This window comes from Caretta caretta, chromosome 2 (genome assembly GCF_965140235.1).
Source record: "Caretta caretta isolate rCarCar2 chromosome 2, rCarCar1.hap1, whole genome shotgun sequence".
NCBI lineage: Eukaryota > Metazoa > Chordata > Testudines > Cheloniidae > Caretta > Caretta caretta.
Window position 1 is genome coordinate 186,015,839 of NC_134207.1, and position 14,473 is coordinate 186,030,311.

A 14,473-nucleotide genomic window follows, 5' to 3' on the forward strand; every position below is an offset into this window, starting at 1 on the left:
AATGCATTTATTAAAGGAATGTACAAAAGGAACATTGAAAAAAACCCAATTCTAGCTAAGCATCACTAATATACATATTCCTCACATAGATGTGACTGAGATTCTTAAAGTATTTTTCAAACAAATTGTTGGTTTTATTTGTGTCGTAGAGTGTCTAACAATTCAGTCAGGGCTCTATATGTGTATTATATACACATAATGACAGGTTTCAGAGTAACAGCCATGTTAGTCTGTATTCGGAAAAAGAAAAGGAGTACTTGTGGCATCTTAGAGACTAACCAATTTATTTGAGCATAAGCGTTCGTGAGGTACAGCTCACTTCATCGGATGCATACTGTGGAAAGTGTAGAAGATCTTTTATACACACAAAGCATGAAAAAAAACCTCCCCCCATCCCACTCTCCTGCTGGCAATAGCTTATCTAAAGGGATCACTCTCCTTACAATGTGAATGATAATCAAGTTGGGCCGTATCCAGCCCAAATCCAGGTTTTCTCACCCCTCCTCCCCCCAACACACACACACAAACCCACTCTCCTGCTGGTAATAGCTTATCTAAAGTGACCACTCTCCTTACAATGTGTATGATAATCAAGGTGGGCCATTTCCAGCACAAATCCAGGGTTTAACAAGAACGTCTTGGGGGGGGGGGGGGTTAGGAAAAAACAAGGGGAAATAGGTTACCTTGCATAATGACTTAGCCACTCCCAGTCTCTATTCAAGCCTAAGTTAATTGTATCCAATTTGCAAATGAATTCCAATTCAACAGTTTCTCGCTAGAGTCTAGATTTGAAGTTTTTTTGTTGAAGAATTGCAACTTTCATGTCTGTAATCGCGTGACCAGAGAGATTGAAGTGTTCTCCGACTGGTTTATGAATGTTGTTATTCTTGACATCTGATTTGTGTCCATTTATTCTTTTACGTAGAGACTGTCCAGTTTGACCAATGTACATGGCAGAGGGGCATTGCTGGCACATGATGGCATATATCACATTGGTGGATGTGCAGGTGAACGAGCCTCTGATAGTGTGGCTGATGTTATTAGGCCCTGTGATGGTGTCCCCTGAATAGATATGTGGGCACAGTTGGCAACAGGCTTTGTTGCAAGGATAGGTTCCTGGGTTAGTGGTTCTGTTGTGTGGTATGTGGTTGCTGGTGAGTATTCACTTCAGGTTGGGGGGCTGTCTGTAGGCAAGGACTGGCCTGTCTCCCAGGATTTGTGAGAGTGTTGGGTCATCCTTCAGGATAGGTTGTAGATCCTTAATAATGCATTGGAGGGGTTTTAGTTGGGGGCTGAAGGTGACGGCTAGTGGCGTTCTGTTATTTTCTTGGTTGGGCCTGTCCTGTAGTAGGTGACTTCTGGGAACTCTTCTGGCTCTATCAATCCGTTTCTTCACTTCCGCAGGTGGGTATTGTAGTTGTAAGAATGCTTGATAGAGATCTTGTAGGTGTTTGTCTCTGTCTGAGGGGTTGGAGCAAATGCGGTTGTATTGCAGAGCTTGGCTGTAGATGATGGATCGTGTGGTGTGGTCAGGGTGAAAGCTGGAGGCATGCATGTAGGAATAGCAGTCAGTAGGTTTCCGGTATAGGGTGGTGTTTATGTGACCATCGTTTATTAGCACTGTAGTGTCCAGGAAGTGGATCTCTTGTGTGGACTGGACCAGGCTGAGGTTGATGGTGGGATGGAAATTGTTGAAATCATGGTGGAATTCGTCAAGGGCTTCTTTTCCATGGGTCCAGATGATGAAGATGTCATCAATGTAGCGCAAGTAGAGTAGGGGCGTTAGGGGACGAGAGCTGAGGAAGCGTTGTTCTAAGTCAGCCATAAAAATGTTGGCATACTGTGGGGCCATGTGGGTACCCATAGCAGTGCCACTGATCTGAAGGTATACATTGTCCCCAAATGTAAAATAGTTATGGGTAAGGACAAAGTCACAAAGTTCAGCCACCAGGTTAGCCGTGACATTATCGGGGATAGTGTTCTTGATGGCTTGTAGTCCATCTTTGTGTGGAATGTTGGTGTAGAGGGCTTCTACATCCTAGTGGCCAGGATGGTGTTATCAGGAAGATCACCGATGGATTGTAGTTTCCTCAGGAAGTCAGTGGTGTCTCGAAGGTAGCTGGGAGTGCTGGTAGCGTAGGGCCTGAGGAGGGAGTCTACATAGCCAGACAATCCTGCTGTCAGGGTGCCAATGCCTGAGATGATGGGGCGCCCAGGATTTCCAGGTTTATGGATCTTGGGTAGTAGATATAATATCCCAGGTCGGGGCTCCAGGGGTGTGTCTGTGCGGATTTGATCTTGTGCTTTTTCAGGGAGTTTCTTGAGCAAATGCTGTAGTTTCTTTTGGTAACTCTCAGTGGGATCAGAGGGTAATGGCTTGTAGAAAGTGGTGTTGGAGAGCTGCCGAGCAGCCTCTTGTTCATATTCCGACCTATTCATGATGACAACAGCACCTCCTTTGTCAGCCTTTTTGATTATGATGTCAGAGTTGTTTCTGAGGCTGTGGATGGCATTGTGTTCCGCACGGCTGAGGTTATGGGGCAAGTGATGCGGCTTTTCCACAATTTCAGCCCGTGCACGTCAGCGGAAGCACTCTATGTAGAAGTCCAGTCTGCTGTTTCGACCTTCCTCAGACATTCTTGTTAAACCCTGGATTTGTGCTGGAAATGGTCCACCTTGATTATCATACACATTGTAAGGAGAGTGGTCACTTTAGATAAGCTATTACTAGCAGGAGAGTGGGTTTGTGTGTGTGTGTGTTAACCTGGATTTGGGCTGGAAATGGCCCAACTTGATTATCATTCACATTGTAAGGAGAGTGATCACTTTAGATAAGCTATTGCCAGCAGGAGAGTGGTGTGGGGGGAGGTATTTTTTCATGCTTTGTGTGTATAAAAGATCTTCTACACTTTCCACAGTATGCATCCGATGAAGTGAGCTGTAGCTCAGAAAGCTTATGCTCAAATAAATTGAATGAATATTCAATTCATAAATAAATTATTCATAAATATTCATAAATATTCAATTCATAAATATACATTTATGCTCAAATAAATTGAATGAATATACAATTTTATATTCATACTGGGAAATTAGATTGAAATTTAAACACAATATCATATTGACCTACTGCCTAAACATTTCACTCATGTTGAATTGTAGCTGAATCAAAAAATTAAATTACTAAAATTAGTAAGTCACTGGGGTTGGTGATTTACTTGTTCTATAGACTGAGACTGAAATCTTTCCTGAGATAAAATGTTTATTACAAAATCAATGTTAAACGTTTGTATTAGAAGGCCTTGAATTACAGTTATGTATATAAATAAAAAATTGTGCTAAAATGGACACTGCATTACAAGCTGCCTATGTGAAATTTTGTCCTTAATGTTTTCAAAATTATAGTTCAATTGTTGTCTCTCTCCTCAGGTAAACATGGAAATATTAAGTATCGGGATAGCTGATACAGTGTTAGTCTGTATCCACAAAAACAACAAGGAGTCCGGTGGCACCTTAAAGTCTAACAGATTTATTTGAGCGTAAGCTTTCATGGGTAAAAATCCCACTTCTTCAGATGCATGGAGTGAAAATTACAGATGCAGACATAAATATACTGACACATGAAGAGATGAGGAGGTGTCAATTCCAGGAGAGGCAAAACTGTTTTTGTAATGAGCCAGCCACTCCCAGTCCCTATTCCGGCCCAAATTAATGGTGTTAAATTTGCAAATGAATTTTAGTTCTTCTGTTTCTCTTTGAAGTCTGTTTTGTTCAAGTGTAGCTACTTTCAAATCTGTTATAGAATGTCCAGGAAGATTGAAGTGTTCTCCCCCTGGCTTTTGTATGTTACCATTCCTGATGTCTGATTTGTGTCCATTTATTCTTTTACGCAGGGACTGTCATTTGCAAATTTAACACCATTAATTTGGGCTTGAATAGGGACTGGGAGTGGCTGGCTCATTTCAAAAGCAGTTTTGCCTCTTCTGGAATTGACACCTCCTCATCTGTTATTGGGAGTGGATTGCATCCACCCTGATCAAATTGGACCTGTCAGCACTGGTTCTCCACTCGTGAGGTAACTCCCTTTTCTTCATGTGTCAGTGTATTTATGTCTGCATCTGTATTTTTCACTCCATGCTTCTGAAGAAGTGGGGTTTTTAGCCATGAAAGCTTATGCTCAAATAAATCTGTTAGTCTTTAAGGTGCCACTGGACTCCTTGTTGTTTTTATGGAAATATTAAGTCTACACTTTATTTGTTTTTAAACAGATCTATTCTAGTCGAGAGCTTGAAGAAACATTAAACAAAATCAGGGAAATTCTCTCAGATGATAAACATGACTGGGATCAGCGAGCCAGTGCGGTATGTTTTTTATCCAAATAGATTGTCCAAACATTGTTCTAAAAAAGCTTTCACAAAATGGTGAAGTATTTACAATTAAGATTAATTCAAGAATTTTTCATGTTAGATACACTTTTAAAGATTGAATTGTTTCTCATATTTTTAAATGGTGTTTGTGTATTCTTACAATATCAGTTTGAAAAAAATAACCAGAATATATATAGAAATATATTTCTAACGGTGTTTAAGTGGTAATTTTTCCAAAGGACCTCTTCTGAGTCTCAGTGTGTGTATGCACAAAATTATGTGCACACACATATGTATATGTGCCTTGCAGGTAGCGACACTTGCCTGTAGGCTTTACATATTTTAAAACCTCTGTGTCTGTGCAGTCCGGATAACTGTCTTAATTTTGTTGTAGCTCAAGAAGGTTCGGTCGCTGCTTGTTGCTGGAGCTGCACAGTATGACTGCTTTTTCCAGCATCTACGGTTGTTGGATGGAGCTTTTAAATTATCAGCTAAGGATCTCAGATCCCAGGTGGTTAGAGAAGCATGCATTACTGTAGCGTAAGTACTTGCTTAGTTTTGTATGACCTCAGTTTCAAATGGCACTAGATCTAAATAAGGTATATGGCTAATAACATCAAGATTTAAAAAAAAAAAAAAAGTCTCAGCTGTGCCAATGCACCATCAGCTAAATATCTGTGTTGAGTTCCTGTGTACAATACCTGTTTGGAGAGTGAAGTCAGGATCTGAAGCTGTAGAAAAATGCATATAATCTAAGGCAGCACTCTTCATTGTAACTGTGGGTATATTCCATGATGTAGAAGATATGCTATACCTTGGCTGAATAAGACATCAGCTTGAAAAGAGAGGGTTTATATAGAAGAGCAGGGGAATATTTTAGTAAATGAAATATTTTTACACTTAGTAATTTACTAAAGCTGTTCTGAAAAGGTGCATGAATGTATTGTGAATTAAGCATATTAATAGTCATGTTAGCGTTTCATTTGAATTTTCTATTGAGAATAATTCATGTGCTTTATATTTGGATAATGCCTTGTCAAAATGATTTTTTTTGAACAGCAGATGAAGTCTTGCGTGACCTTCAGTGTATATTCACTTAGGTTGGGACAAAGTTTATGTTCTCTTTAGATCATAAGTGCAATTCTTTCATAGAAAAGAAAATCACTTATACCAAAACAAATGAGCCATCATTTGAGTTATGCATTTCAGTCCTTTTGATAACCAAAGTGGATGTGTTTACACATTACAGTCATCACTGTTTACTCATAAACTTGGGTTCCAAGCCTGAAAACACTTACTCCCGTGTGCTTGTTACCATGACTTCAGTGCGACTACTCATGGTAACAAGCACTGTGCCCAGTAGCATTTTCAGGAGCAGGCTCTTACATTTAATAGTCTAGTCAATTGATTGAAAATAGAAGTAAAATGAGGAACTTCAATATCATATCATATACATGTAAGTGGTCAAATATATTTAATGTAGAGCTGTCAGTTAATCACAGTTAACTCACACCATTAACTCAAAAAATTAATCGCAATTTAAAAAATTAATCGCACTAAATAGAATACCAATTGAAATGTATTAAATATTTTTGGATGTTTTTCTACATTTTCAATATTGATTTCAGTTACAACACCAAATACAAAGTGCACAGTGCTCACTTTATATTATGATTTTTTTAATTACAAATATATGCACCGTAAAAATGATAAACCAAAGAAATAGTATTTTTCAATTCACCTCATACAAGTACTGAAATACAATCTCTTTATTGTGAAAGTGTAACTTACAAATGCAGATTTTTTTTATTATATAACTGCACTCAAAAACAAAATAGTCTAAAACTTTAGAGCCTACAAGTCCATTCAGTGCTGCTACTTGTTCTGCCAATCACTAAAACAAACAAGTTTGTTTACATTGACAGGAGATACTGCTGCCTATTTCTTATTTACAGTGTCACCTGAAAGTGAGAACAGGCGTTTGCATGGCACTTTCATAGCCAGCGTCACAAGGTATTTACATGTCAGATATGCTAAACATTTGTATGCCCCTTCCATGCTTCGGCCTCCATTCCAGAGGACATGCTTCCTTGTTGATGATGCTCATTAAAAAAATACTGCATGAATTAAATTTGTGACTGTACTGCTTGGGAGGAGAATTATATGTCTCCTGCTCTGTTTTACCCGCATTCTGCATATATTTCATGGTATAGCAGTCTCGGATGATGACCCAGCACGTTATTCATTTTAAGAACACTTTCACAGCAGATTTGACAAAACACGAAGAAGGTACCAATGTGAGATTTCTAAAAATAACTACAGCACTCAACCCAAGGTTTAAGAGTCTGAAGTGCCTTCCAAAATCTGAGCGGGATGAGGTGTGGAGCATGCTTTTAGAAGTCTTTAAAAAGCAAAAAGAAAAAGAGTACTTGTGGCACCTTGGAGACTAACCAATTTATTTGAGCATAAGCTTTCGTGAGCTACAGCTCACTTCATCGGATGCATACTGTGGAAACTGCAGAAGACATTATATACACAGAGACCATGAAACAATACCTCCTCCCACCCCACTCTCCTGCTGGTAATAGCTTATCTAAAGTGATCACTCTCCTTACAATGTGTATGATACACATACAATCATACACACTGTAAGCTATTACCAGCAGGAGAGTAGGGTGGGAGGAGGTATTGTTTCATGGTCTCTGTGTATATAATGTCTTCTGCAGTTTCCACAGTATGCATCCGATGAAGTGAGCTGTAGCTCACGAAAGCTTATGCTCAGATAAATTGGTTAGTCTCTAAGGTGCCACAAGTACTCCTTTAAAAAAGCAACACTCTGATGCGGAAACTACAGAACCCAGCCACCAACAAAGAAAATCAACCTTCTGCTGGTGGCATCTGACTCAGATGATGAAAATGAACATGCGTCAGTCCGCACTGCTTTGGATCATTATCAAGCAGAACCCATCATCGGCATGGAAACATGTCCTATGGAATGATGGTTGAAGCATGAAAGGACATATGAATCTTTAGTGCATCTGGCATGTAAATATCTTGCAACGCCAGCTACAACACTGCCATGCGAATGCCTGTTCTCACTTTCAGGTGACATTGTAAACAAGAAGCAGGCAGCATTATCTCCTGCAAATTGTAACCAACCTTGTTTGTCTTTGTGATTGGCTGACCAAGAAGTAGGACTGAGTGGACTTGTAGGCTCTAAAGTTTTACATTGTTTTATTTTTGAATGCAGTTATTTTTTGGTACATAAGTCTACATTTGTAAGTTTAACTTTCATGGTAAAGAGATTGCACTACAGTACTTGTATGCGGTGAATTGAAAAAATTCTGTTTTTTTTACAGTGCAAATATTTGTATTCAAAAATAAAGTGAGCACTGTACACTTTGTTTTGTGTTGTAATTGAGATTAATATATTTGAAGATGTAGTAAACATCCGAAAATATTTAAAATAAATATTGTTGTTTAATAGTGCGATTAATCACAATTAATTTTTTTAATTGCTTGACAGCCCTAATTTAATGTTCATGGTATTCTCAGAGATGCACAAACAGAAATAAACATTTTTTTCTGTGGTGCTGGGGGCTTTCTCTCAACAAATTAAGAAAAAAAAATCCATATTTTACCACAGAGTAGACAGACACTCTTCCTTTTAAATGCGTCTTCACAAAATACATTATTTAACCCTTTGGTACTCAGCATGTACTTGCTTCTGATTACAAGCGCATCTTGCATTTGCTCTGCACTGGTGAAACCTTTGCTCTGAGCAGTGGAGAGTTAAATTGCTATGAGTATGGAAATCATCATCTACTCTGAACTTATGGCCACAACCCTTGAATAAATGAGATGGGGAGGGACTGCAGATTTCATGCATGGGTAACTATGACACATTTTATAGTTTGCCTGTGGCAGGATAAATTATTATGTGAACTCAAAATGTCACTTAATGTCATTAGAATAAATACTGTGTTAAATTACTTTTAGATTTCAATTTTAATATATTGCATTTACAATGAATGCTTTATGTCCTTGAGAATAGTCACATGAATGTTTTGTTTTCCAAGTTTATACTGTCATGGTATGGTGAGAAACAAAAATAACACTGTAAGTCCTAAGTAACTGCACACATTTAAACTTCAAGTTTTTAAAATGTGATATTTTATATGTAATCTTAATTGTGAGGAAGCCTAAGTCTGAGAGAGAAAATTACTTATTAATGTTTAAACTTTCAAGTTGTCTGCAAGGTAAACAATGTGGTGTTCATGAATTCCATTGTTTGGAAAAATCAGTCTTTAAAATGTGTGATTAACTTTCCATTTCTTATTTTGAGGCCATAAAATTATTTTTATTAACTAATTTTATTTCATTTCCTGAACAGTCATCTTTCAACAGTTTTGGGAAACAAGTTTGACCATGGGGCTGAAGCCATTGTGCCTACTCTTTTTAATCTGGTCCCTAACAGCGCCAAAGTTATGGCAACTTCTGGCTGTGCTGCAATCAGATTTGTCATTCGTGTAGGTATTCCTCTGATGGTATTTTATGGATTTGTTTGATAAAAAGTAACTCTACTCAGCTAGTCACTCCTAGCAAAAATCTGTTGCCAGTTTAATATATATTCCATATTTACATAGTCATTGTTTTAAAGACTGAACTGTAAGTTTTGCCCTGGACAAGTAATTTTTTTGACAGATGAACAAAATGTCTTTATTCATCATCCATCACCACCATCATGGTAAAGGGAGGGCGAGGAGAAATTGTGAAGGGCAAGTGCATTTTCATGACTGTTTTGCGAGGCTGGGCTATCTGTTAAGTGTATACCAAGAAATAACATTATATTGAGGGAATGGCAAAGTGAATTAAACTGTGGATTCGCTAGTAATCAAAACATCCATTTTATTTAAATTAAAAAAATCGGACTGTCTGTAGTTTATATATAAAAAGCTCTGACCCTCTTTAGCTTTTACAAGTAGTACTTACTATTTTACACTGAGCTTATCCACACTACAGCTGGAGCTGGGGTTGTTTGTTTTTGTAAACTGTTAGAGATCCACTCAGCTTAACTAGCTACAAGTGCTTCTGTGGCATCCACACCTAGTACTCTTCCTAACCATGGAGTATTCTGGGACATCCTGGGCAGCTGTCTGTTAGAACCCAAGGAACAACTACTTGTGCTAAGGACCATGGGTGGTGGTCTTCCAGAGCATTCTGGGATGTCTAACTGCACAATTGGGAGAGGAGGAGGGAGTAGTTTTTCCAGTTACAATGGCATGAGTTGGGGTGTCTGTACACCCCAAAATTATTTCTGGTTGCTCACAGAAGCCAAACTATATATCAGGCTAGTTAGGTGTCAGGGGGTAAGATACAAAAAGTGAATATAACCAATGATTTGCTTATAGCAATTTAATGGGGGAAAAAGCTTATGACCGTGCTTAAACTTACGTCCACATAAGAATAACAGATGATAACATACCAGGTAATAAATTTGACAGTCAAATAATTCCCATCCCAGTGTGCCCCTAAGCCTTATCAAACAGATAGCTTTTGCAGTGTGCCTTTTAGGTCAGCAAATTTGAGCTCTTTTGTACCAGACACTGGAAATGAGCCAAAGGACCCTCACAGAAAACACCCTACCCTCTGGCTTGTCTCTGTAATCACGAAGGGTCAAGCACCTTGACTTACATTATTCATGGCGGTAGGGTACCGGGGGGGGGGGGGGGGGAGGGGGGGGGTGATCTGTCGGGGCAGGTCCCAGGCTATTTAGGACTTAATAGGTCAAAGCTAACACTTCGAACACCTCCTAAAAACCAGCTGGCTGCCAGCGTAGATGCTGGGGTACTGGTGTCTTGTGCTGTTAGTGAGAGATCCCACTTATTCTGCAGCAGCTTCAGTCACTGAATGGGCTTAAGGAGATTTACTCCCACCTCCAGTCTTGTTTGCCCTTTCATTGTGTTTCCTGTTCCCTGCCTTGTCAGTGCTTAGTGTAGTCTGTTTTCCCTTTGAAAACCAGTAGAAGCAGATCATGGCAAGAGTGGACATCAGGGTGAGGAATCTTTTCCACCACCAGAGAGGTGGGACTTAGCTCAGGCAGTTGAGCACTGGCTCCAGTGTTTAAGCTGTTGAAGTGGGATTCTGTTAAAAATAAATGTATCTGTGGACAACATTAAAGCTGTCTTATTAATGCAATCTTGAAGTCCAATTTAAAGGAAGCCCTAGGCCAATGTTCCATGTATTTCAGAAATATTTGATTACCTAAATAATTTTGTGCATTTTTCTAATTCCTCTGTAATGCATTTTTCTGAAAGGCCTGTGTCATGATGTAAATAGCTCTAGAGACCAAATATTGTAAAACAAGGTTGTTGCCTCTATTTAAAACATCATGTTCCTTCCCCAGTAGGGTCTAATTACCACATGCCTTATATGTTGATCACATGCCCTTATTCATTGATGAAAACAGTACAAAGTACTAATGAATTGATATTAATTTTTAAAAGTCAATGTTAAGTGAAAAATACAACAAATCAGTTGCTGTTCTGGAATTTTCTATGTCTGTGTAATTTTCTATATTTTTAATGTTGAAAGTAGGCAGTGCATTGAAAACTGAGAAGAATCCTGCTGTTATGAGAGGTTCACATGGTCATGTGTCACATTCACAAGCTATGGGAAAAAAATACCATGCACTGAATGGGTTGCTGATAATACAGTTTAAAAAAGGCCATGCAGTCTTTATATTATTTATAACAGTTTACTTTTTATGCTACACTTCTGCATGCTTTACTAGGCACTGCCTTGAATATTTTCATATGCATTTAATAGGTTAATTTACTTTTACATAGGATGTATTTACAACCCTACCAAATTCATGGTCCATTCTGATCAGTTTCATGGGCAGAGGGTTTTAAATTGTTCAGTTTCACGTTTTCACTGTTTACATCTGAAATGTCATGGTGTTGTAACTGGGGTGTCCCGACCCAAAAGAGGGTTGTGTGTGTGTGTGTGGGGAGGGTCGCAAAGCTGATGTAGGGGGATCATCGGATTGCCACCATCACTTCTGCCCTTCTTTCAAAACTGGTCTCTGAAGGCAGCAGCCATGCAGCTTCCTGCAGCTGGGGGAGATTCCTGGACGTCGAGGTGGTGCTGGGAGCGCCCATGCTGTGGGCTCTAGATGCTAGACCTGGCCAGGCTGGAGAGGACTTCCTCTAGCTCTGCACAGCTGCTCTAGGGGGGAGATCAGACCCACATTTGGGTTACCTCCCCCAGCTGCAGGAAGCTCCACGACTGCGCTGCTTTCAGAGTCCAGCTCTGAAGGCAGCAGCCACCTAGCTTTCTGCAGCTGGGGGAAATTTGTGGAGGTGGGTCTGATCTGCCCTGTGCTGCTGGCAGCAGCCACAGAGCTTCCTACAGCTGGGTAAGATACCGGAAGGTGTGTCTGATCTCCCCCCGAGAGCGGCCATGCAGGCGAAGAGGAAGTCCCGTGCCCTCCCTGGCTTGGTGGACTAGCAGCTGGAGCCTGGTGAATGGTAGGAGCTCCCGGCTGGGGCACCCCTAGCCCTGCCATTCCCCCACCCCCTCCAATAGCTAGATTTCACAGGGGAGGGTCTGATTTCATGGTCCTTGACATGTTTTTCACAGCCATGAATTTGGTAGGGCTCTAGATATATTACATGTAGTTATTACTTCAGTTATATATTTGGCAATGAGGTAAATTCAATCTTTTAACAAAATGACCTCTCTTGATTCTAGCAAAATGATACCCATAAAACGTTCCAAAGTACCTTCATTTACTTTTCTGCTTTAATGTTTTACTTGTATACCTCACTGTCGTATCTGTTGCTGTTTCATTAAAGGTGTTGATTAGAATAATATCTGAAATTGTATGGAAGCAACATCAATTTAGATTTTCTGTGGAGAAACAGATATGGTACATTTGAGCCTTTAAAGGTTTCTTTTGGTGGCTAAATGTTACATAAATGAGAAAATTGGGTTATGGTCAAAAATGTTTTTCCTTAGATTTTTTTTATATCTTAATTTTACATATGTTCATGACCTAGTTAGGAAAGTGTACTTTTACACACATTCTAAATTTGGATTAAACAATTAACATTTTAAATCCTATATTTTATTATCATTATTTTATCTGTTGCTGAAAAATTATTTACTATGTTCATTTGAAATTTAGCACTCTGATTTCAGGAATGTTTTTGGCATTGGCTATGTTGTGTTATAACATTTATGGATTTTTTTCAGCATACCCATGTGCCCAGACTCATACCTTTAATAACAAGCAACTGTACTTCAAAATCAGTTGCTGTCAGGAGGTAAGTATTTTATAAATAACAAATTATTAAAACTGTTAGTTTGTATTCCTTAATTTTATAATAGACTACTAGCAAAATTATCTTCAAAATAGTATATTTTTATTGCAGTCACTGTAGATATAATGTGAAAATCTGTTATCTAATATGCTACCACGCACTACAGATAATTGAGATTCAACAAAGTAAGCCACTTGTCCACATGCTGATAATGAGTGAAAAACTTTTCCTAGCAAATATGTGAGGGGGCCTCAACTTTCAATTTCTGCAGAATTGAAGCTTTCATTTTTTTTTTTAAGTTTCAAGCTTATTTTACGCAAAAGTAACCTTCCAAATGGAACCTAAATGTAAATAAATAAAGTTTTTTCCAAAACTGCAGAGCTCCAGTGCTTTTGCTGCCATAGATTTCCTAAGCAGCAGTAGACTGAAATTAACATTACTCTGGTCAGTTTTGCTGCTGCGGTTCAGAACCCACTGAGCAACCGTGAATGTGTCAAATTTATGTCACTTTTGTGCTAATGCCACTACTTTCTAAATCTGTGAACAGCAGCAGAGGCAGACACAGAGGTTATTCATGGGGGAAGGGGCAGCTTAGAAGCATTATAGATTTTTGCCTCCCACTCTTATAGCTCCCTGAAGGGCTTCAATGGAGTAGTGAGACCTGCCCTTCTGTGGAGCAGGGGAGGGATAGAGTAGCAGAGACCCTCCTCCACTTGAAGCAGTCAGAAGTTTATGCAGGGGGACAAAAAGATGGAAAGTTCCTTGCATCTTTCAGTGCGTTGGTGATTGGACTTTTAAATTTATAAGACACCAGTTAGCTACAGACTGTTACAAAAGATGATCCTACCAAGCAAGGAACAGGACTTGCTGTCTTGTCAAAAACCCACCAACCTCCTTCTCCTCAACAGGTTTGGTGTGGTTGATTTTTCTCACTGGGGAATTGCCATTTGACTTAGCTGGTGGGCCTTTTGTGCTAAACATGTTAAAGCAGATGTATTTGTAGTAACGCCTGTTGAACGTCAAGTGGTCATATGAACCATTTCTGGTTTTTAAAATGTAATGTGATTGCATATAAGTGGTAAAATATAAACAATGTGCAAAGTAATAAAATTTTCTACCATTACAACATAAGAAGCCAAACAATTTCCTAGTATGCTAAGTGTGAGATATTTTATTATATGCAGTTATTATTTTCCAGGAGGAAAAAGAACAAAGCTATCACCTATTATTTCAGCAAAGTAGAGAACTGCAGGTTTAAAAAAATTTTTTTTTCTATTTTGTTTTAGACGCTCCTTCGAATTTTTAGACCTGTTACTGCAGGAGTGGCAAACTCATTCACTGGAAAGGTAGGAGCAGAGTGTTCCTTTTTGTCATCTAGAAAAGTTTTCAATGAATTTCAAAAGAAAAATCCTTCATTTGAATCCTACAACTAGACCACTTAACTAATTTGTGAAATAGTATAGTTATACAGAGTAAAAGTCTATTTGCTCTTATGAGTTGTCCTATCAGTGTTTTATTGCTGCTGTTTAAACTTACCTTGGGATTTAGAACTGGTATACAAATACTTACCTGAAATTAAAAGGTTTGTTTAAATTTTATATTCATAGATACTAAGGTCAGAAGGGACCATTATGATCTTCTAGTCCAACCTCCTGCACAACGCAGGCCACAGAATCTCACCCACCCACTCCTGTGAAAAACCTCTCACCTATGTCCCGGCTATTGTTTCTCTTAGCATTAATGTGATGAAAACATCAATTTATGCTCCAGTAAAACAAC

At 38.9% G+C, this 14,473-nt stretch overlaps 1 protein-coding gene across 46 annotated transcripts in view; it reads left to right on the forward strand.

Annotated features, from left to right (window-relative positions):
- The window catches only part of CLASP2 (cytoplasmic linker associated protein 2), a 265,828-nt gene that overhangs the window by 124,586 nt on the left and 126,769 nt on the right, over positions 1-14,473 (forward strand). For all 46 annotated transcript variants that reach the window (XM_048838896.2, XM_048838906.2, XM_048838922.2 and 43 more), the window contains 5 exons: positions 4,269-4,361; positions 4,762-4,907; positions 8,761-8,896; positions 12,627-12,697; positions 13,981-14,040. In XM_048838896.2, the coding sequence (XP_048694853.1) occupies positions 4,269-4,361; positions 4,762-4,907; positions 8,761-8,896; positions 12,627-12,697; positions 13,981-14,040 (506 nt within the window). The remainder of the gene's footprint in view (positions 1-4,268; positions 4,362-4,761; positions 4,908-8,760; positions 8,897-12,626; positions 12,698-13,980; positions 14,041-14,473) is intronic.